The sequence below is a fragment of the Dipodomys merriami genome, unplaced genomic scaffold (assembly GCF_024711535.1).
Source record: "Dipodomys merriami isolate MVZ:Mamm:240054 unplaced genomic scaffold, mDipMer1.0.p SCAF_542, whole genome shotgun sequence".
NCBI lineage: Eukaryota > Metazoa > Chordata > Mammalia > Rodentia > Heteromyidae > Dipodomys > Dipodomys merriami.
In genome coordinates, this window is record NW_027206116.1 from 366,156 (window position 1) to 388,825 (window position 22,670).

The following is a 22,670-nucleotide window of genomic DNA, read 5'->3' on the forward strand; positions in this document are numbered from 1 at the left end:
GTGAGAGATCTTGGCCAAGGTGAGCTTACTTGTCCTGACTTTTCTGGTGCTTATGACCAACACCAATCGCCAGGTATGGGTACACGTCTACTCAACCCTGAGCTTCTCAAGGGCAGGGACTGCTGGAATTTTGTTCTCTCTACAGCTCACAGGGTGCCTGCAGAGGATGGGTGGTCTATAGGCACTTGGGGAGCTTGGCGGCTCCTGGAGTCTCTCTTACTCTTTTCTTACCTTCATCAGCTCCTGGAGTTTGGGGTCACTGCGTGAGTTTGGGTCCACCATTGTCCGCACTTCATTCTCCTCTATAAAAAAAGGAAAGGTATTAAGTGGAGAAGCTACACTTGAAGGCACAGAGCTGATCAACAGATAACAAGTACAGTTACCCAGCATTGTGTCCTCAGGGTCCAGCTCAAAGGGGATGGGGCTGAGGGGCAAGTTGATGGCATTCATTCCCTCCTCCTGCAGCTCCGAGACTGAAAGACAAAGGAGAGCTAGGTCACCTTTTGACAGATGACAGGAGGTTGGAGCTCTGTAACACATGCGTTCAATATTGACAGAGAGGGGGGAAAAAAGCCCCACAAAGGTTAAATTACAGCTGTTACTCAGCCTGCAATGGATCGATTCATAGCTGCTCCTTGCTAAGAGGACCTAATTGTCCCCTTAATCTCACCTCTTCCTCCTGTCACCTCTTGCACTTTCCTTAGAAATAGGGAGGTCTTGCCCATACAGAAACATGTTTTCTCAGACAGGATTTTGGAATAAACAGGAGTAGAGTGGGCACTGACATCTTTCTGAAGCCTCTGTCCTCCCCCCCCCCCCCACTCCCAGGCTCACTGCTTTGTATGCAGTGGATGCCCAATTATTATTGCTTATGGCCTGGAAAAAGGTTGCCAGTTTCGGCCTATGTTTGTATTGTAAGCCTCTTCTACATGTGGTTCAACCTTTCTCTCTTGAGCAGCCTTCCTTGAGACAGTCTTCTCAGGATCCACTCTCCTTCCTGTACCCAACCCCCTCAGCTGTGAGAGAATAGCTCAGTCCTAACCTCTTCCGTGGGTACTGATGGTGCACTTTGGCTGTAAGGATGAAGAGTCCCATTGTATGACTGTTAAGTTGTCCCTACTTTTCAAATCCTAGAAATCTACAATTCCATTTTCCTCAAGAAGCATTAAAATGGGACAATGACCACTAGAGACTCTCATCCAAGCACTGAACCCCATACACAGAGCTTGGTTACTTTTTTTTTTTAAACCACCAAACCAGTATGCACTGGGCAGTTGGTGCATGCTGACCTTGGATTACCCCTCCTAAAAGCCATGACTTCCATCCCTTTACTTTTTGCCAATTAAGTACAGAAGGACCATTTTCTCTGAAGGCGTTGGTCACCAAGAGGTTCTTAAGGAGCTAATATGGCAGCTGCAATCAACCTTAATAAAAGCAACAGCCCATCTTTCCTTTTTTTTTTTTTTTTTTAAATATTGACTCTGGCCTCTCTGATTGCCAGCACAGACTTGCAAGAACTCTTAAGCAAAAGGCAGCCACTTACAAAGAGTTCTTTCACATCAGCAAACTCACTGATAGTTGCAGTTGCAGTTGCAGTTGGTTAGGGAATGAGTCTGCCTAACAAAGACAAAGGAACAGACACCACCTTAAAGAGACACAGACATGGGCTGGGAAGGTGGCTCAGTGGTAGAACGCTTGCCTTGCATGCCTGAGGCCCTGGGTTTGATTCCTCAGCACCACATAAGCAAAAAGAAAAAATCTGGAAGTGGCGCTGTGGCTCAAGTGGTAGAGCGCTAGGCTTGAGCTGAAGAGCTGAGGGATAGTGCCCAGGCCCAGAGTTCAGGCCCCACGACCGGAAAAAAAAAAAAAAAAAAAAAAGAGACACAGACATATTAGGAAGCTGGTGTTTAAGTCCCTTAGCTGGGACACTTGGCATTACCCATCACCAGCTTGACTCTTCAACTTCACACACATCCACTGTTTGGTAGAATTCCCTTTCATAAAACATAGCAGGAAAAGAGGTGACTCTTCGAAGCTTTAATGGTCTGGAAATATAAGATTTCTAGCCAAGTGCAACTGCTTCTCTTTTCTCTCTCTCTACTCTTCTCCTGTTTTATTTTCTCTCTCCATCCCTCTGGCTTGAACCCAGAGTGCTGTCCCTTAGCTTTTTCTCTCGTGGCTAGTGCTCTATTACTTAAGCCCCACTTCCACTTCTGGGTGGCTAACGAGTCTCAAGGACTTTCCTGCCCCAGCTGGCTTTGAACTTCCATCCTTAGATCATAGCCTCTTGAGAAACTAGGATTACAGGCTTGATCCTGACTACAATTTCTTCTTTAGACTTCTACAATTTTTTTCTTATGTCTCCTCTACTATTTTTTCTCTTTCATAGGCTTTTTCTTACAAAAAAAAGCACAATTTTTATTTTGCAACGAGCACTGAAGTACATATACTAGGAAGGGGGGGAAACTATGCTTACCTATGGATGCAAGGCTGAGTCTCTTAAGACATGGAAGAAATTTGCTGGGATTTCAACACCTTCATACCTGCCCTAACAGCACAAAAACAAACCCCTTATTTCCCTATTCTTCTCCTCAATAGATGACACCTCTGTTTATACATTGGCTCAAGCCCAACTCCAATGAATCACACCTTTAAGTTCTTCCTTTCCTTCCACTTGTGGAAGTTTTTCAGGCTCCACCTCTCAGTACCATCTTGGTTCAAGCCACCATTGGTTAGCTTTCATCCTAACTGGCCCACTATCTGCTCTTGCATTTCCCCCACTTACTTGCCACATTGCAGCCACAGTATTCTATAAACTGGAAATAGGATCATTTATTTTCCTATTCTCAATTATGGCTTCTCAGCATACTCAGTCAGCCAACTTAAAGACCCTTTGTTCATCTCCCTGTCATGTTTTATTTTCTTCCTAACATTCATAATAAATATTAAACAAGTATTATTAAGTATTATCTCATCCTACGCCCCCCTCCCCAACTCCCACAACTCTGTCTTTTCTTCATTGTTAGATCCCCAAGAGGCCAAACGGTTGCAGTGGTTGGGAGCCAGGCTGCCTAGATTCAAATCCAGGAGTTGCTACTTTCTAGTTGTGTGGCTCCAGTCAAAGGCAGTTTCATTGTGCAGATGAGGAAACTGAGGCACCAGAAACTGATAGTAATGCCAAACCTCCTACGGTTGTTGGGAAAATTAAATGCATTAGCATATGCATTCAGAAAAGCACCTGATATTTTGTAATACCCACTCAAAAATATGTGTTTAATATATAATCCAAATCGCAAGACTTAACCCACACAGGTTATGTGTAAAAGCAGAATTTGATAATATCCTTTTATGGGACGGAATGGATTTCACCTTGGGAGAGAGGGGAACATCTATGTTTTTGCCTGACCCTGTATGCACATGCGCATTTCTGAAGCAGCATCTCCCAGCTTGCATTCTGTAAAGGAAGAAAGGTTGTACCTGTCCCAGGATCTTGCATGGCGAGGGCCCATTTGTAAACACAGAGGTATTTAAACATCTCTGAAGTGTGACTAGAAAAGCAATAGTCTCAGCCAGGACTCCTGAAGGTGGGCCTGAATGAGATCTCTCCTTGTAGTGTAGATCATTGTGGAAAATGTTTTCAGATGAAAAAATCTGTAGTCAGAAACCTTCCCTCAACCCTGCCTCTTTAATTCACTCACAGAGACATAACAAACCTAAGAAGAAAGGCTGAGATATGTTTGCAATTGGAAATGTTTTTTTCAGGAAACGATTTGGTACAGAAACATCATTCCCATTCCATTAACTGCTGACTCTCAGCCAATTGTTTGTAAAAGTGAATATGCAAACTGCCCAGTTCAGGCCTGGCCCCCTGCCCCATGGGGCCCCATTAGTGGCCACTTTCCCAAAACAGCCCGCCTGCTTTGGAGGTTTCATTTCTATTAAGCCAGAGCAGGGCCCAGCAGAAGCCCCTTGCCAATATCTGTACTCGGGAAAGACAAAGAGCTGCGACTAAATTTTCTGAGCACAGAATCTGAATATGATGTTTATCCCTGAACCTCCTCTAACAATCTGAAACTAGGTCTGAATGTGCAGCCCTCCGTGTCTCATAGTGCCATTAGTCAGGACTTGATAAACAGCTTAAATGCCTGGCTGAAGGTCAGGCTTGGGAAGGCGGGAGACTGCCTGACCTGTGCAGTGCTTACCCCAAGAGTAGGGTCTTTCATTTTCTAGAACCACGATCTGATGCTATATCCTGTTGTACAGTAGAAAGTCTGTGGATAGATTTTGAAATGTGAAAGCGCTGGATTTGAATCCACTTTTATTTTTATCAGATGTAGGTCTCCTGTGACTCAACTTCCTCTAAAATCAGGTATTAAAGCATTCTCTTTAAAACAAATAGCTGACCCTGCCCGTTACTTCTTCCCTATTCTTTAAGTTTAGCTTTATTTACTTATATATGTATTTTTTTGGGGGGGGGCATCTAGACTCATGGTTTTGTGCTTACTAGGCAGGTGCTGGGTCAGTTCAAGAACACTGCCAGCCCTTGGTTGTGGGTGGAAAACCTAAGCCATTCTATTTATGTTTTCCAAATAGCTGGGATCATGCATGTGCTACAATACCCAGATTTTTTATTGATTGAGGAAGAGCTTGTGAATTTTTGCCTGGCCTTTTTTTTTTTTTTTGATCATGGGACCTGAACTCTGGGCCTGGGCACTGTCCATCAGCTCTTCAGCTCAAGGTTAGAGCTCTACCCTTGAGCCACAGTGCCACTTCTGGCTTTTTCTGCTTATGTGGTGCTGAGGAATCGAACCCAGGGCCTTATGCATGCAAGACAAGCACTCTACCGCTGAGCCACCTTCCCAGTTGGACCTAGTCTTGAACCTCCATTCTTATCATCTCTGCCTCCTCAGCAGCTAAGATTACAGGTGTGAGCCACTATGCTCAGCTTTAATCTTTTTATTAAAAGAACTTTCACTTGCTTCCAGTATATACTTCCCTGTCCTGTGTCTCAAGCTGAGATACTAGTTGGTTTAGTCACAATGCTCTTAGTCACTGTAGCAGTGATTGGCTCAAGTACTGTCACATGATACAAACCTAGTTAATGAACTCCGAGAGGAAATTTCTAGGAGCTTCTAAGGAACAGTGTTCCTCTATTTTAAAGAGAAGCTCAAGCTTGGTGTGCCTGTAACCCTAGGACTTTGGAGGCTGAGGGTAGAAGATCTCATGTTCTAGCCAGTCTAGGTGCCACAGTGAACCCATGACTCAATAAACAAAGAAAAGAAAGGCAAAAGGGGGCAGAAAGAGAAGCCCAAGGCAAAGAGGTATTTTTTCCTAAGAATTCTTGAATCAGGATATTTTGCCTAGATTTGTGGCTGAAACTTTGAGGTGAGTAGTCCAAGAAGATGTTGATATGCTGAGGTTGATAGAAATAAAGAAAAGGATAGGGCTTGAACTCAGGGCCTGGGGGATAGGGCTTGAACTCAGGGCCTGGGGCACTGTTCCTAAACTTTTTTGCTCAAGGCCAGTGCTCTACCACTTTGAGCCACAGCTCTACTTCCAGTTTTCTAGTGGTTAATTGGAGATAAGAGTTTCATGGACTTTCCTGCCCAGGCTAGCTTTGAACCATGATCCTCAGATCTCAATCTCCTGAGTAGCTAGGATTACAGGCATAAGCCATCAGTACCTAGCCTAAAGAGGAGGTTCTTGATACTGCTGAACCCATCCCAGGAGCTACTTTTGCTCTGTATGTCTAGTTGTAGGAAATAAAAGAAATATAACTTACTAGTTAAGCTAGAAGAACATTTGTTTCTGGGACTTGAAGCCCAATCTCACTAATCAATACATAGGGACATCAGGATTATAAAGTTAATTACAGATCTATTCATCCATTAAGTCCTCCCTCCCCTTTGCCTACTTACCCTAGGCTGTACAGAATACTACAGGATCTCTTACACCCTAGACTATGTCTAGAGACTTTAACACTGTGGGGAAAGTAAGTATGGAGAAAAGAATGAATAAAGACTTAACAAATGAAAAACCAAGTGTGTGTGTGTGTGGGGGGATTCCTATACATACAAGCTCAGTAATTTCTTCATTTAACCAGTAAGCATAACTCCTCTGAAGTAACTTCATATCAGGTTTGGAGACTTGACTCAATCTATTCAGAGAGTGAGTTCATGAACAGGCCCATGCACAAAATAAGCAATACACTGCCCTCAACCCGAAAGGGCTGTGGGAGGTCAGACGGACAGAAGCTGATTTTGAATGAAAATGGGGAGGGATTCCTAGAAAGGGAAGCATTTGAGCTGGACATCATATAGTTAAATTTTCATCTAACACAAGTATACCACCAAAAGCACATCTGTATCAAAATAACAGTGAGAAGGAAAACAAGACAGGAATAAAGAGAGGGGGTAATTATTGATGCTCAGGGGAAAGGGAAAAGAGTAGAGTGACCAGTAATTATGTAGGATTTAGGGTGTTAGGATCTTGACTTCAGTCATAAAAAGAAAAAAAGAAAAATGCCTCAAACACCTAGAAATGAGGAATGCTTGCAAGGTTGCAAGAAATAAGATAAATATATAATATATAATAAGTCAATTGCTTCCTATATATGAAAATGCATCATTGGAATTTGGAATTAAAAGCATAGTATCACTTACACAAAATGTAATTCTTAGGTATAAATCTATCTATGTGCAAGATTAATATGCAGATGATCACAAAGCCCTCAGCCAAAGTTATAGTAAGATATTTTGTGGATACTGACCAACTGATTCTAAAGTTTATATGAAGAACAAAGTTGGCAAGCTGACACTATCAGTCTTCACAACCACTCCAAAGCTATGTAGTCAGAATAGTATGGTACTGGTAAAAGAACAGACCCAAGGACAATGGGACAAAACAGAAGACTCAAGAAGAGACCCACATATAGAGACAATTCATTCTCAATGAAAGAGTAAAAGCAATCAGTCAGAAAGGATAGTCTTGGGAATAACTGGGTGTCAATACATATTTAAAAAATCAATCTAGACACAGATCATATGCCTTTCCCAAAACCTGAAATGACCACAGATTTAAATATTAACATGATACTATAAACTCCTAAAAAGAAAAATTCATGAGATCTAGGCTTTGGCAATAACTCCTTTAGATACAAAACCAAAATGACAATCTATAAAAGGAAAATTGGTAAGTTGGACTTCATTAAGATTTCAACTGTAAAAGACTTCAATACAACAACTCATAAACAGAGGAAATATTTGCAAAGCTGAGAAAACTTGTCTGTAATAATAAAGACATCTTAGAACAATAACAAAAAAACCTAAAAAATGGCCGAAAGATCTGAACAGATTTGTCACCAAAGAAAATGGACAGATGGCAAATAAGCGAAATGAAGATGTTTCATTAGCATTTGTCTCTGGTGATGATTCCTCATCACTAATCATTAGGGTAATAACAAAGCCATGAGGTATCACAACAAATGTATAAAGATGGCTGAAATGACAACAGCAAAGACAAAGATGTAGAGCAACATTCATTTCCATTCATTGCTGGGGAGATGCAAGATGGCGCAGCTACTTTGGAAGACAGTTTAGTACTTTCTTACAATGCTATGAACCTACTATATAAGCCAGCAATCACACTCAGGAATTTACTCAGCTGATTAGAGAATATGTTCACACAAAACCCTGCAAATACTGATAGCAGTTTTATTCATAATTTCCCCAAAATGGAAGCAAATGAGTTATCCTTCAGTAGATAAAAGCATTGTAGAGTATTAATATGATGAAAATATTCAGTTAAGAAATGAGCTCTCAAACCTTGAGACATATAGAACCTTAAGCACATATTCCTAAATAAACAGGATTTGTCTCAAAAGGTTGTTTAATGTATACTTCCAATAATAGGGCAATGTAAAAAAAATGAAAAGCATAGAAAGAAACAAGATTAGTGGTTCACAGGATCTTGGGGCTGAGACGGGTTGAATAAAGTAAGTACTGAAGAACTTTTAAAATGGTAGAAGGATTCTGTGTGGTACTATGTGGTGGATACATGATATGTACTTGTCACACCCATGTAAGCTTGTAGCATAAGGAGTAAACCTTAAGGTAAGCAATTAAATTTTTTATTAAGCATCACTCACTCCTTGACCTTGTGGACAAGTATAAAAATTGTTTAGGAGGTTGGAGAACCATGGTCAGAAAGCAGTAGAACCTATCTACATGATAAATGAGACAACCTCAGGGTGGGGATGGTGCTGACCTCAATATCTTTGGCAATGCGTATAAGACAGCACCCAAAGATCATTCTAGCCCTACAGGACAAGCTATAATTCCCAATAGGCAATCCCAAGTTTCCAGGAAGAGAGTACAGTTTAGCTGTTTTTTTAAAATTGTTTTCAGAGGGAAAGAAAAGAGCTCCCTCACCACTCAAGGATGCTCCACAGGATCATTTCTACTTTCTAGGAAAGGAGGTCTCTCATAGTGAAACATCTCTGTGGTCCTTCAATAATTTAGAAGTTTTTTTTCTATCCATGGTTCCTGATGTCAATCTTTCTACCAGGCACCTATGTCTTCATTTTCTTTTGCTGCAATAGACAATTACCAGCAATGTGGTGCCTTAAAATAATCCAGATGTGTTATCCTTATATCCTTACAGATATATAAGTTAGAAGTCCAATATGGGTCTAATTGGGCTAATCTCAAGATGTTCTTATGGCTGTGTTCTCTTCTGCAGGCTTTAGGGGATAGTTCACTTTTCTTTCCCTTTCTAGCTTCTGAAGGTCAACCTTATTCTTTGACTTGTGGATCTCTAAGGCCATCTTCAAAGCCAGCAATGGGAGGAAGGGTCAAATCTCACACTGCAATCACTCTGTCTCTGGCTTGAATAATCCAGGGTGATCTCTGTGTATTTTAGAATCAGCTGATGAACACAGAGGAAATTCTACATGCAACTTTAATTACCTTTTGCTATTTAAGGTAAATTTCTGATGATCCCAGGGATCAGGACAAGGACTTCTTTGGTAGAGCCATTGTTCTGCCTACAATGGTTTTTTCCATTAATACTCTTAATACTCACCCTTCCCTACAACATGTGGATTCACTTTTCCTCCACGTGATGCCAAAAGAAAATGCAAAATCCCCACCCTGCCCACCCGGTCCCTTAAACAAGGGAAGTTTTATTACTCTTTAACAAAAATGATACTTGTTTCTGCAGCCATAATATATGACATGGCAGCCTGTTCTCGGTGGCTTCAGCAGACCACTAGGGTCCTGCTATACTCTTCTGTATTTCACACAGCTGTTTAGTAACTAGGATTTCACATCCGGGCCTTGGAGCACAGCCAAAAGAAGGAAAGGGAGAGGCTGGTGTTGTGATGGGAATTGATGTGAGGCTCTATAGCACTGAGTCTTATAGTTTCTACCAAAGTCTTTTTATTTGGTTGGTTTTATAGTCTCTGCAGAGCTGGAAGGTGGCCAACCAAATGGCCCCTGGGCATGAATTCACTGTTCACACAGCACGTGATACAACTGCCCTCCAATTGCCAGTAAACTTGGTGGGAATCAGAAGCACTATTGGCAGGCTCTGAGCCATCAAAATAATCTGAATGGAAATACTGGTTGTGGTCTCAAGCCATGGGAGTTAAATTTAAACACTGCATAGAAGTCCTGGGGAACAATATATCACTGTTCTTTGTCTTTGGCCAGGCCCTGGCCTGGTATCTCTTTAGAATCACAACCATTGCCTTCTGCCCTGACTTAAGCAGATAGTGGTACTCATGTGTTAACCTGGGAGTATATTAGGGTTGTACATGGTTGTACATGTATGTGTCCACATATAGCAAGCCTTTGGAAAAGCCTTGGGGACAATACAGAACGTGAGCTGGTAAGCTGTCCAATTCCATGGGAAGTATAGGGACAGTGAGCAACCTTCTAACAGAGCTGACTCTGCTTATTTCACCAACTGCATTTCTGGTGCCAGGCTAGGAGCTATGAATACACAGACAGACAAACACCTAATGGCTGGCATTAGCTGATTTCTATAGGGAAACTACTTTTGGTGGCTCTCAGAGACCTGAAGAGTATCAAGGAGTGTTGTCTCTGGGAGAGGGGGGATTTCACAATGGCAGAGCAACGTGATTAGACCTCTGGCAGGTCTGACTGATCCTGAGAGTACGGTGTTCCCATAGGGTGGTGGACACATAGGAGAGGTGTGTTGGAGATGTAGAAGCCTCTGGTGGGCCAGCAGGGCCCCAGGCAAGGGGTATGTGGGCACAAGAGACATCACTGCAGCCTCTCCACCTCACTTCCCTTCATCTTTGTGCATCCTGAGTCAGGTTTCCTTTCTGCATCTCATTCTCTTTGACCTTCATACCTACATCTGTCTTTTGAATTTCCAAGTGGTAAACTCTGGAATAATAACAATTCATTGTGGCTGCTTAGGAGACATGTGTGTTCTGATTAGGTCAGTGTGCTGGTGGGCTAAGTCTAAGTTTCTCCCGAAGGAGCACTTTTGTGAACAATGATGATGGTAAAGCAAACTGTACTTCTTTTGGACCAGGCATATGGACGTCATGTACATACACTTATACACACACTAACTTAATCTTCACAGCAATTCCATAAGTACCATTCCATTTTACAGATGAGGTAAGTAAGAGGGAAGTTATGTAATTTTTCAACATCACATACTACAAAGTAGCCCTAGATTTGATCCCAGGCTAGCTGCCTCCAGCTTTCAAACCTTAACACCATATCGTCCTAGTTTTCTTTAACAGCTTTTCTTTTTTCTTTTTGTTGGTCATGGGGCTTGAACTCTGGGCGGCTCTGTCCCTCAGCTCTTTAGCTCAAGGAAACCGCTCTACCACTTGAACCACAGCGCCACTTCCAGTTTTCTGGTGATTAATTGGAGATAAGAGTCTCATGGAGGGCTGGGAAGGTGGCTCAGTGGTAGAGCACTTGCCTTGCATGCATGAGGCCCTGGGTTCAATTCCTTAGCACCACATAAGCAAAAAGAAAAAAGCCGGAAGTGGCACTGTGGCTCAAGTGGTAGAGGCTAGCCTTGAGCTGAAGAGCTGAGGGACAGCGCCCAGGCCCAGAGTTCAGGCCCCACTACCGGACCCAAAAGAAAAAAAAAAAAAAGAGTCTCATGGACTTTCCTGCCCGGGCTGGCTTTGAACCCCGATCCTCAGATCTAAGCTTCCTGAGTAGCTAGGATTACAGGCATGAGCCATCAATGCCCAGCTCAGCTTTTCTTCTTCTTCTTTTTTTAATCAAATTATTTATTTAGTTCATTAGATAAGGCAGATGAAATGCACTTCAAACACAAACTTGTACCACTCAAAATCCTAAAATATTTATCACACCATTTTTGCAAACCACATTTATATGAAAGCCAAGATGTTTAACAGGGACAAGTATGCACACACTGAGTCCAAGGGTGCCTGGCCATTCTGGCAGCTTAGCCCACAGGACAGACTTTAAAAAGTGATATTTGAACAGTAGTTTAATTTTAAATAATGAGTTTAGCCAGGTGTAATGGCTCATACTTGTAATCCTAGCTCCTCAGGAGGCAGAGATCTGAGAATCACAGTTCAAAACAAGACCACCATGAAAGTCCCTGAGACTCTTATATCCAATTTACCACCCAAGTGGTAGAGTGATAGTTTGAGCAGAAAAGCTCAAGGATAGTACCCAGGCCCTGAGTTCTAGCCCCATGACTAAAAAACGTAAATAAGATAAATAATTGATTGACCAATTTTTGGCTATACAAGGAATACATAATCCCTTAAGAGAGCTTTGAAAATATAAAATAAAGTCACAAAACAATCCTCCTATGTAGAGATAAACTCTGTTAACATTATGCCTTCTTGTAAGCTTTTCAATGATTTATGCACATATCACTTAGCCATCCCATAGCTATTGGACACTTAGGTAGTTTCCAGGTTAGGGGAAGAGACTTCAAGGCTGAGTAATGAGCAGATGTGAAGGATGGTGGGGTCTCAGGCAGGCAGACCAGCCAGCATAATAGCAAGGTGTGGCCTGAAGACTTCCATGCATACTCCTGTACACAAGTGTGGGCCATTTTAAGATCTTTATCTTTCATGGATAAGAAAGCCCACATTTAGACAAGTTTGATAACTTCCCTCAAAAGATCCTCAGAGACTGTTAACACTCAGCCATTCCCCTTTCCCTAATGTCTCGGCATGGGTTCAATTCCAAGAAAAGGACGATGAGTGAAGAGAGGGAGATGGGAGACCCAGGGAGATCCAGTTAGGTACATAAGCAGGTGGCTTCCTGTGGCTGGGTATCTGGGTCCATCCCAGAGGAGACTTCTCCTCAGTCAAAGCCTCCTCCCCTGTGCCCCCGCCTCCGGCCCAGATGTTGCCTCTCTGCACTTCCAGGTTGCCATGGTTGCAGGCTGAGGGGTTGAGAAGCTAGAGCCCTGGACAGGAAAGTCCAGTGTGCTGGAACCACACAGAGTGCCACAGCTGGACCAAAAGGAGGTGGCCAGGGGTGGGTTATGAGCTGCCAAGGCATCTGCTGTGCATACCCGGGGCGGGGGGCGGGGGTCCAGGACCTCTCTCCCCAGGAGTGATGTCAGGAGACTGGGTAGGAGATGAGAGGGCATTTTGAAGAGAAATTCAGGATAAGAACAACCTCCCTCCCACCTCCCCACCCCCTCCTCCTCCCCCCCCCCCCCCCCAAGGACAAGGCAATCAAGGACAGACCAGCTGCAGAATCTGGTTCTTTGTTGTATGATGCTACCAGTGCAACTCCTTAGTCCTGACTCTATGGCATGTCCATGTGGGAATTCTGTGATGATCAGAATTAAGAGTCCTTTCCCACCCTCCTCAGGTCAGGTCAGAGAGGATGCCAGGCTGGGACCCTGACAAGGTCCTGTGGAAGCCTCTGGGAATAGGGGAAGGGTTCCAACTTATTCTGGGGACTTTCTGGGCATGAGGTCACCCTTTATGACCCCCAGGGGAAGAAATGCCTGCTTCCTGGGAACAGAGCTTATGTCTCATAATTAGTTGGTCCCAGAGGCAGGATCACAGTGCTGAGAGAAACCAATGATCCCTCCAACTGTCACCTGCTGTGTGCCACATACTTTGGGGGAAGAGAATGCACTCTTGTCCTGGGAGCTTACAGCTGTGCACACCCTGAGTTAGAGAAAGGGGACTGACTTTGGCAGAGCTCCAGGCAGTAGAAGAGAACCATTAGGGGGCCAGCTGGGATCAGGAAGGGCTTCATGGCAAAGAGGACACCAGACCTTTCTGTGGACAGAGGTCTATTCTTTCTACCACATGCAGATACCGGGTGCAATCGCACATCTGTGAGTATATGAACACCTGTCTCCCTTATGACTCTGAGTGCTCCAAGAGTGGAGGCTCTGCCCACCCCTGTCCATCAACAACTGACTGACATACTGCTTAATGCTTGCTTACTGAGTGAATGAACAAGATAACATGACAGGCCCCTAACTGTTTTCCTCTAGTAATAGAATCCCACAGCCAAATAAGCTGTCCTACTTTCTACCCAGAGCCACAGCACAAATGGCTGTTGGGTCTAGGATCTGAAAGGGGACGCTGGGAGGGGAAGAGGAGGAAGTGAGGCAGCAATGGCGGAGCAGAGAGGATAAAGGCCGGTTTCCAGGTCAGTGTTCGTGCTTGAAGCACTTCTGCTGATCATTTTTGCTTATCCTCCGGGCAAATGGACAAGTCTAGTCCAGACCTAGAAATCCATGGACCATGGCACCAGAAACAGAAAAGGCTACCAGTCATTTGTGCAGCAGGAGCGCCAGAGCAGCTCCCTGGTTATTTACCTTTCTCTAAACCCACAATCCATGTTGACAGCAAATCTGTACAGAGAACCTATTAAAAGAAATTGTAGTAAATCGGAGATGCTTTAACTGTCTGGTGAGCTGCTGATTGCAGGCCTAACCCTTCCCTTGCACCTTCCCTTTGTACAACCTTCCATTTCATTTCATTCAATGGATAATTACTGGGTCTTGACTATGGGCAAGGCAATATGCGGCGAGACTCATTCCAGGTTCATCTTCCTAGCACAGGGCATGATTTCACTTATAGACAAAAATAAACACACACAAAACAGAAGCATAGAGTGGCAAAGGACACCGGAAACTATAAAGACCATTTCCAAAAAGAAAACATTTCACCTAGGTAAGAAAGCATGGGCTGTTACCACATGGCATTCATTCATTTCAATGGATGTTTAACAGCATTCATTGCTGAGCAATTTTCCTATGGCACTCTGTTGGGTTCTGAGGGATGAAGAGGATGAAGAGAAACCAGCCCCAGAGTAGAACAGAACATTTTATGGGGTACCAGGAAATATCACTTCTCTCATCTGGAAGAGGAAATCAGGGAGGGCTTCTCAAAGGAGGAGATGCTTCAGTTGTTCCCTAAAGGCCAGTTAGGAGTTTACCAGGGAAAGATAAGATTGGCTAGAAGGCAGTACATCTATGGGGTGTGGTCACAGAGTTAAGCCAAGGCCACACAAGCAGAACATAAAAAAGTATGGGTTTAATCCTGAAAGCAATGAGAAAAATTAAGAAGGATTTTAAAAAAGTTTGTTGAGAGGCCAAATAAACGTTCGCTAAAGGATCCAAGTGTGTTTCTTCCTGTGATGTCTACAACTGCAATCAAGCAATCTGAGCCTGGATTCTCGAGAACGGTAGACCTCAAGTCAATCCCAGCTCTGCCTTCACTTCCTCCCTCTACAATGGGAATCGTAAGACTTAGCTCACACGTTAGTAACGAGACTTTGATGACATAACACATGTATAATGTCCAGCACAGTAGAACATGCCTGAGTGAGCATTAGTAACTGCTGGCTTGCTTTTTCAACACCTTTTCTCTATGCATGCCTGGTAACGAGTAAGCACTGGGAGAAACCCAGGGGCTGCCCAGCCATGATCTAATGGAATGAGAATGACTTGGCAAACCAACTGAGCTCAAACATCAAGTCAAGGAGATGTTAAGAAATTAGCAATTCCCTTGTCTTTGGGTTTCAAGTGGATAAAAAGTGATCACATGGTGAAAGAAGGAATAGAAACAGGTCCACACAAAGCTTAATGATGCAGAAGGTCATTTTGGAGTAAGTGGCATGGTGCAAGGAAGGAGTATGCTACAGGTATCATGGAGTCTGGAAGGTGGAAGCAGCATGGTGAAGGCGATGGAGAGATGGATTCTGTGGTTCTACCAGTAGTGGTGGTACTAACAGTAGTGATGACGGTTTGGATGAATTTTCAGAGGTGAAAATAGGAAAGATGGTGCTCAATACCCACAGCATCTGGATTGTGGTCTCTAAAGATGAATGCCATTTTTCTCTATAAGGAATCAGAGTTCCTTGGAAAAATGGCTAATTATAGATCTGAAATAATACAAAGAATATATGAACTGAGTCTAGTTCATCTGATAGCCAGAAATCAATCAACTGTTGATTTCTCCAAGGCAGGAGATTATCAAACAGGCTTCCACTGGCCAAAGATAGAAAAAAAAGTTAAACATCAATAAAATGATAAGCAGGTATGGACTGAAATAGAATCAACTACACCTAAATCCATGAGGTAATAATGATACCAGGAGAACAAAACAAAATGTACTTCACTGGTCATGAATAGAGGACTAGGAAACCCATTCATTCTTTTTAAAACTTGTAAACACAACATTTTTTCTGTTTCTAAATCAAACTACACAGCTCACTGACCAACTGTTCCATGGGGGAAAGTTGGCCTTTTTTGTTGCTGTTTTTGTTTGCAATGACATGGATTGAACCCAGGGCCTCATGCATGTTGGCAAATGCTCAACCACTGACCACAGCCCCATGAAGTTGATAAAGCCTTTCAGGTGACAATTGTCTTTGCAATGGTCATGAATGGTTCCTAGTATTACAAAATCAGAACCAGAAGTAATTCCTCCTTGTGTGCCTACCACCCCTGAAGAGATATACTGCTATCAGCCCTGGATCAACGCAATGATTCTGGGGAAATGTAGGGGTCATGGGTACATGTTAAAATAACACCATCCATACAATGAACCAACTGTAGAGTTTTAGACACTGTGTAGGTTTCTTCAGTAAACACATTTCAAGGAATTAAAAAGAGATGAGTTGAGGTCCAGTGGCTCACACCTATAATCCTAGCTATTCCGACGGCTGAGATCTGAGTATCATGATTCAAAGCAAGCTTGGGTGGGCAAATCTGAGAGAGTCTAATCTCCAATTTACCAGCCAAAAGCCAGAAGTTGGAGGTAGGCTCAGTTGGTAGTGTGCCAGCTGTAAACAAGAAAGCTGATCAGGAGCTGGGGGACCTGAGTTCAAGTCTCATACAAGTGTACTGGCACATTGACATGCACATGGCACACACGTGTGCGCGCACACACATATACATACACACACACACAGGGCAGGAGCTGATCTTCACAAATTACAACACAGGGTCTCATTTTGATCTGGAGTCCAACAAACTGTAGAAACAAATGTTTAAATTTCTGGGCTGAATAGTTGATTACTTTTTCTATGTGAAATAATAATAATAATAATTATTATTTTTTTTTTTGGGTCCGGTTGTGGGGCCTGAACTCTGGGCCTGAGCGCTGTCCCTCAGCTCTTCAGCTCAAGGCTAGCGCTCTACCACTTGAGCCACAGCGCCACTTCCGGCTCTTTTCTTTTTGCTTATGTGGTGCTGAGGAATCGAACCCAGGGCCTTGAGCATGCAAGGCAAGCGCTCTACCACTGAGCCACCTTCCCAGCCCTGAAATAATTATTTTTTAAAGAAAAAAATCCTTATGTTTAAGATCTATATTGAATTACATGTCTGAGATTTACTTCAAAATAATTTTGAAGATCAGATGGGAGGTTCAAATGAACCAGGACTGATTTCTCTTGAAGTGGCTGAAGGGTTCACTGGGGAGTGTATTATACTTTTCTTTCCATCTCTGCATATATGTTAGAAATTTTCCACTGTCAGAAGTTCTTAGTTTCCTTTCTTTTTGATGGTACTGATATTTGAACTCAGAGTTTTATGTTTTTTAGGCAGGTACTTTACCACTTGAGTCATACCTCCAACTATTTTTTGTTTTGGTTATTTTCAGGCAGGATTTTGTTTTTGCTTGGGCCAGCCTTGGATTGTGAGCCTCTTACCCGTGCCTCCCACATGGCTGGTATCATAGACACACCTGATTTGTTGGTTGTGATGAGAATCTTGGTAACTTTTTGCCCAGGATAGTTTCTGATCTTTCTGATCCTGCCAAGTTCGCAGGACCCCCCCCACAAGAAGACCACCGAGAGTCAGACTCTACAGCTGTTTTATTTAAACAGACTGCAGCTCGGGCCTCGTCCTACACTCCGACACAGCCGAGCCTAGGAGGAGAGCCCGGAGCTAAGGATTTGCAGGTCTTATATAGGCACACAATCAACCAGGTGTTTTGATTACCTCCACGTGTTGGTTTGCTAGACAGAAACAAGCAACAGGTGGTGGTCACTGCCTCAAACTTTAACCTTTCAATCTTAACCTTTTGAGTAGGCTGGGATTATAGGCATGATCCATGACACAGACCTTTTTTTGTTTCCTTTCTTTAAATGGCAATAAGGAACTAGATTCTGGGCAAGAGGAGCAGAAGTAAATGACAAGATTGTTTTCAGAAATAAAAAAAAATCAGTGAGAACAATTTGTCCAACTGAGAATAAAGTCAGCCTAATAAAGAAAATCCAAATCACGTCTCAAGCAGCATTTCTATTCTTAATTTATAATGATTTCATTATCAAGCTTTATAAGATGTCTATCAATGTCCTCAAGGAAAACTAACAAACACATTTAAGTGCCATTTTTATACAGAAAAACTAGAAATAGCTGGTAAATATCTGACCCCATTGGGCTCCACCGAAGTGTAGTGAAATAACAATGAAATACTTCTCTATCAATGGCAGTATGAACTCCCTCAACACTCTCTTCCATTGTGTCTGTCCTAAGCCCCATCCCACTGACAGACAAACATGGCTCTGCTTCAGGCCTTCCAAGGTGAGCTATGGCCTATGGATCCTTTGCAGTCTCACACTTTCTCCCTTGAGTTGTCATCTTCTCCAGCTGTGAAAGCTTCAACACAAATAAATGCCTTCCCACATGGAGCAAATGGGTGGCTTTGGGATTTATGTATTTATTAATGTGGGGTTCTCATCTGTGATTAAAACCATGGATACCCCAAGGGAGCCAAGACTTCCAACATACCTTCAATGGAGTTAAGAAGACTTACTGTGGCCACCTTTTGGGCCCCATATGGCTGAAAGTTGTCACCTTTTCTCTGGCTTTATTAACTGCGGTCTTCTCAGAATGGGGATCAAGAGTTCAAACTGATGGGACCTTGAGCCTGTCAAACTTCCCAGGGAGGCATTTCAGCCCAGCTACCCACCCCCCTAAAGTGAACGCTGAAGCCATGTTTAACCTACAGGTGGAAGCTGAATAGAAAATCTTGCTAAGAATGTGCAATCATTCCATATATTCCAAACTGGTGAGAGACCTGGAATTCTCATGAGCTCTCAAACTAAGATATCTATCCATTTTCTACGACTGTCACTAAGAATTATGGACTCCTTGGTGCCCAGCTGTGCAGGAGACCTGGTTGGTTAGGTCTTAGGAAAAGCATTTAGCAGGTACGTGACCCCTCAAAAAGACCTGTTTCTTTGTGCAGCTTGGGAGAGCAGAGGATAGTAAGTAATCAAATTACCTAGGCAGAGCTTTTCTTGCCTAAGTCCTTCACTTTTTCATTTCTTTGCTCATCTGCAGTTTCTCCCCCAACTCCTAAGCATCCCCTACCTCTCAACTGCTCCTCTCTTCCCCCCCCTCCCCCCCCACACACTTCCACAATGATCTCTAACAGAGCTAGGCAAACACAGGTCAGATGAGTATTACCTAGACACAGACAGACACACCCTTCAGAAGCAGAGGTCCCCATCACAGAAACAATCTCCAGAGATGAGCCAGGAGCTGGCCAACGGATCCCCAATCCAGACTCAGACTTACCTTTAGGGCAAAGTGCCCCACAGCCCATGGTTTACAAGTGCAGGCACAGTCATGGTCTCTTCATCCCAGAGCTGCCCTCTTCCTGTGGCACCCCACAGCCCTCTGCTCTCGGAACAGTCTTCACAGGCCAGAAGGGCTGTGCAACTACAGGATCTGTTCAACCGTTTCCCAAGGAGACTGCTGCCTGCTCAGTACGACTCGGCACAGAGCATCAGTGGAGAACAAGTGGCCGCCTATATAATTTAATAGGATGCCACTTGAGACTCATAGACCTGCTGCAAAGCAGGCGGGATTCTGACTCCTGCCTCATGGCAACCTGCAATCTAGATTGCCTGCTTGTCTCTGCTCCCTTAGGGGTTTACTTCAAGTGACCAGGCAGTGCAGGCAGGGTAGAGGCTGGGCTGCCACTCCGAAAGGGGTCAAATACTGGAACCCAGTGAGTCTCACCTAAGGGGTCCTAAAAATGTCTTAGCCCATACACAAACACAAGACCACAAGCCTCAAGTGTGGCAGAGGCAAGTTGTGGGTATAGTTCTTAACCCTTGCCAGCCCTGGACACGCAGTGCTGTGCCCTCAGTTTTCTCTGCAGTGTTGTGAGTGACCTGACATATCAGGAGAGAGACACGAAGCTTACAGTTAGACAGTGAAGACATGCGAGTGCCTGTAGACACACTGGTCAGCACAAGTGTGCAATCTTTTTTTCTTCTCTTATTTTTGAATATGTGGCACTGTGGCCTTTGAGGTTGCTAGTTGGCTGGGTTAATGTAAAGTACTACCCGGGGAGGTGAGTGCTGGTACTGCTCCCCGATTCCACCTGCAGACAAAGCAGGGAGAGGACCAGTATGGCTGATGGAGCACCCCTGTGGGTACTCAGGACTGGCTTCCAGGGTGCTGCTCAGAGAGGATCAGCCCTGAAGGAAGTGGCTGCTTGCAGTCTAAATCCATCAGTGGAGTCTCTCTTCTGGTTCCTTCGGGAAAGTCTAGGTCTGACTGTTCTGAGAAACAATGCTGCAGGGTGCTTAAGTGCTCCCAGGCCTAGGAGCCGTGCATGCATTTTCAGGGTGAGGTAGTCAAATGAAGGCAGGGGTTAGGCTAAAGGAGCTAACACCTAGAACTTTCCCTCTCATCCTTTTTAGCATGTTGTTACCTCCAGAAGATAGATGAGGGCTTTTGAATGAGGGTAATGGTGGTGGCAGTAGGGAGGTAATATAGGGGTATTTCTCCTTTTTGGAAAAAGATAAAACTCTAAAACTCCCCTAAAAGCTACAGAAGGAGAAACTCTGGGATGTATTTAGTATAAGAATCCATGGTTATTTGCAAAGGGGCTCCTTTTAGAAGTACAACTGGGCTAGGGATGTAGTTCAGTGGGAGAACACTTACCCAACATGTACAAGGTCCTCGGTTTAATGCTTGGTACATGCCCCAAGAAACAAACAAAAATAAAACTGTCAACTTCAAGATCATCACCCAAGAAGCACAACATTCTTCAAAATAGCCAACAGTATATGCAAATTCAGCTAGGATATTTTGATTAATAACTACTATATAGCTGGAAGTAAGCAGAGCCCCTGACATGCATTATCTCATTTAATCTATGGAATATAGAATCTACAAAAATGAATTTATGTTGTACTTACTGCCTAATACATTAGAGTATGTAAAAGAGAAATCTAGAAATAGCACCGTAGGACTGAGCTAAAAGGTTCTGATTCACAGCAAAGGAAATCTAATTAAAGCATGTAATGTCAATTACTGTCATTCATAATCATATTATACTTCCTCAGAAATAATACAGATATAAAAGTCTAGAGTTACCTGCATGCTTGATGTAAATAAGAATACAATTATCTAGGTTCTGAAAATATCCAGATATCAGACAGGAAAAATAAAAAAAGTATCTCTACCTAGCGTTATGTGTTATCAAATTTCATTAAGTTGGGACATGAACATCTATTGGTCCTCTGAGAGCAGGTTGTAGGGACAATGGAACATGCCTGAAAGCCTGGGGTTTAACATGGTCATGAGTTTACAGCTACTAGAGATTAGATGCCTTACTTGTTGATGCAAGTTCCCTAAGAGCTCGTTTGTTTTAATTGGAGGAGGGGCACTGTATGGTAAAATATTCTTACTGGACAGTTTTGAGGTATGGTGAGTGACAGAATCACAGGAAAATATGGCAAAGAAAATATGGCAAACTAGCCAAGCCATAATCAGGGTTCAACTGGTCCATCCATTAGCAGCCAACATACTGATGCTTCATTCTATTTTATTTTTTGCTGGTTGTGGGGCTTGAACTCTGGGCCTGGGCGCTGTCCCTCAGCTCTTCAGCTCAAGGCGAGCGCTCTACCACTTGAGCTACAGTGCCACTTCCGGTTTTCTGGTGGTTTATTGGAGATAGGAGTCTCACGGTCTCTCCTGCCCGGGCTGGCTTTGAACCGCGATCTTCAGATCTCAGCCTCCTGAGTAGCTAGGATTACGGGCGTGAGCCACCAGCGCCCGGCTGCTTCATTCTTTTTTCCTTCAATCATGAAGTATATGTAACACACCCAGAGCTGAGCAGTGGGGTTGCTATGAGGCAACATGCTATGAGAAACAACATGACCCTTGTATTATTGGAGTTACAGTACAGTGGGAGAAATAGCCATTAATTTAAAAGCATGCAAATTCATAAATACAAGCTGAGTCCTAACTTCTACATATCTAAAAGGAGTATTAGAGCACTTCTATTCCACAAGGTCACACCAGAGATGAAATGATTAAACATGTATAAAGCTCTTGATATATAAACAATAAAAGTCTAAGCTGGGTGTCAGTGGTTGATGTTTATACAAGATACTCAGGTGGTTGAGATCTGAAGATCCTGGTTCAAAGCCAGCCTGGGCCGGAAAGTATGTGATACTCTTATCTCCAATTAACCACCAAAAAGCCATATACTCTCACACACAATAATAAAAATTCTGCTACAACTATTACCATTCTTATTCCCAATGAATGGTTCTACTAGTCACTGTTTTGTGGGACTCTGGGCAAATTACTGTTCTCATGTCCCAGTCTTCTCTTGCTGTTCAATTTTAGTAAAATAAGATAACAACATTCCCTAATGGAAAACATGAAGTGAATAAATATGCAGAACGGGTTTGGGAGGATGCCTGGCACGCAGTAAGTGTTTGATAATGTTAGTTGCTACTGGTGATAATTATTTTGCAAAAATCTGGAAAGGAGATTGTGAAGACATCACATCAACTCATAATGCACCACAATCTAGTTCAGTGCTCCTTAACAGAGGCACTGCTGACCTTAAGACTGGGTAATTCTTTGATGTGGGGAGCTGTCCTGTATACTGCAGGACATTAAATGACATCTCTGGTCTCTACTATAAATGCCACTAGCATATCTCTGTCTCCCTTTCATGACAACCAAAATTGTCTCCAGACATTGCCTAATGTCCCCTTGGTGTGGAGATGGCTTCCAGTGAAAACCATGGATCTGGCTGGAAACTATAATATTCTAAGAGGAAGAAAGAAAAAGGAGTGTGGAAATCCTGGCTAGAAGAGCAACAGTAAGACAATGAAGAGAACCCTTCTCAGAAGCCACCAGAGGTGGCTAATACAGAGCCTTAAATGGTG

At 43.2% G+C, this 22,670-nt stretch overlaps 1 protein-coding gene and 1 long non-coding RNA gene across 4 annotated transcripts in view; one reads left to right on the forward strand and one right to left on the reverse strand.

Moving 5' to 3' along the window:
- The window catches only part of LOC138811636 (uncharacterized), a 189,083-nt gene that overhangs the window by 163,824 nt on the left and 2,589 nt on the right, over positions 1–22,670 (forward strand). The gene's annotated exons all lie outside the window — the stretch shown is intronic.
- Positions 1–22,670, reverse strand: part of LOC138811635 (alpha-parvin) — a 145,924-nt gene that overhangs the window by 50,066 nt on the left and 73,188 nt on the right. Inside the window, exons 1-3 of one of the 2 annotated variants that reach the window (XM_069999337.1) lie at positions 19,045–19,217; positions 384–473; positions 232–302 (exon numbers count right to left, since the gene is read on the reverse strand). In XM_069999337.1, the coding sequence (XP_069855438.1) occupies positions 232–302; positions 384–473; positions 19,045–19,072 (189 nt within the window). In that variant the 5' untranslated portion in view covers positions 19,073–19,217. Of the gene's footprint in view, positions 1–231; positions 303–383; positions 474–19,044; positions 19,218–22,670 lie in introns of those variants that run through there. The other variant, XM_069999336.1, reaches the window with a different exon arrangement.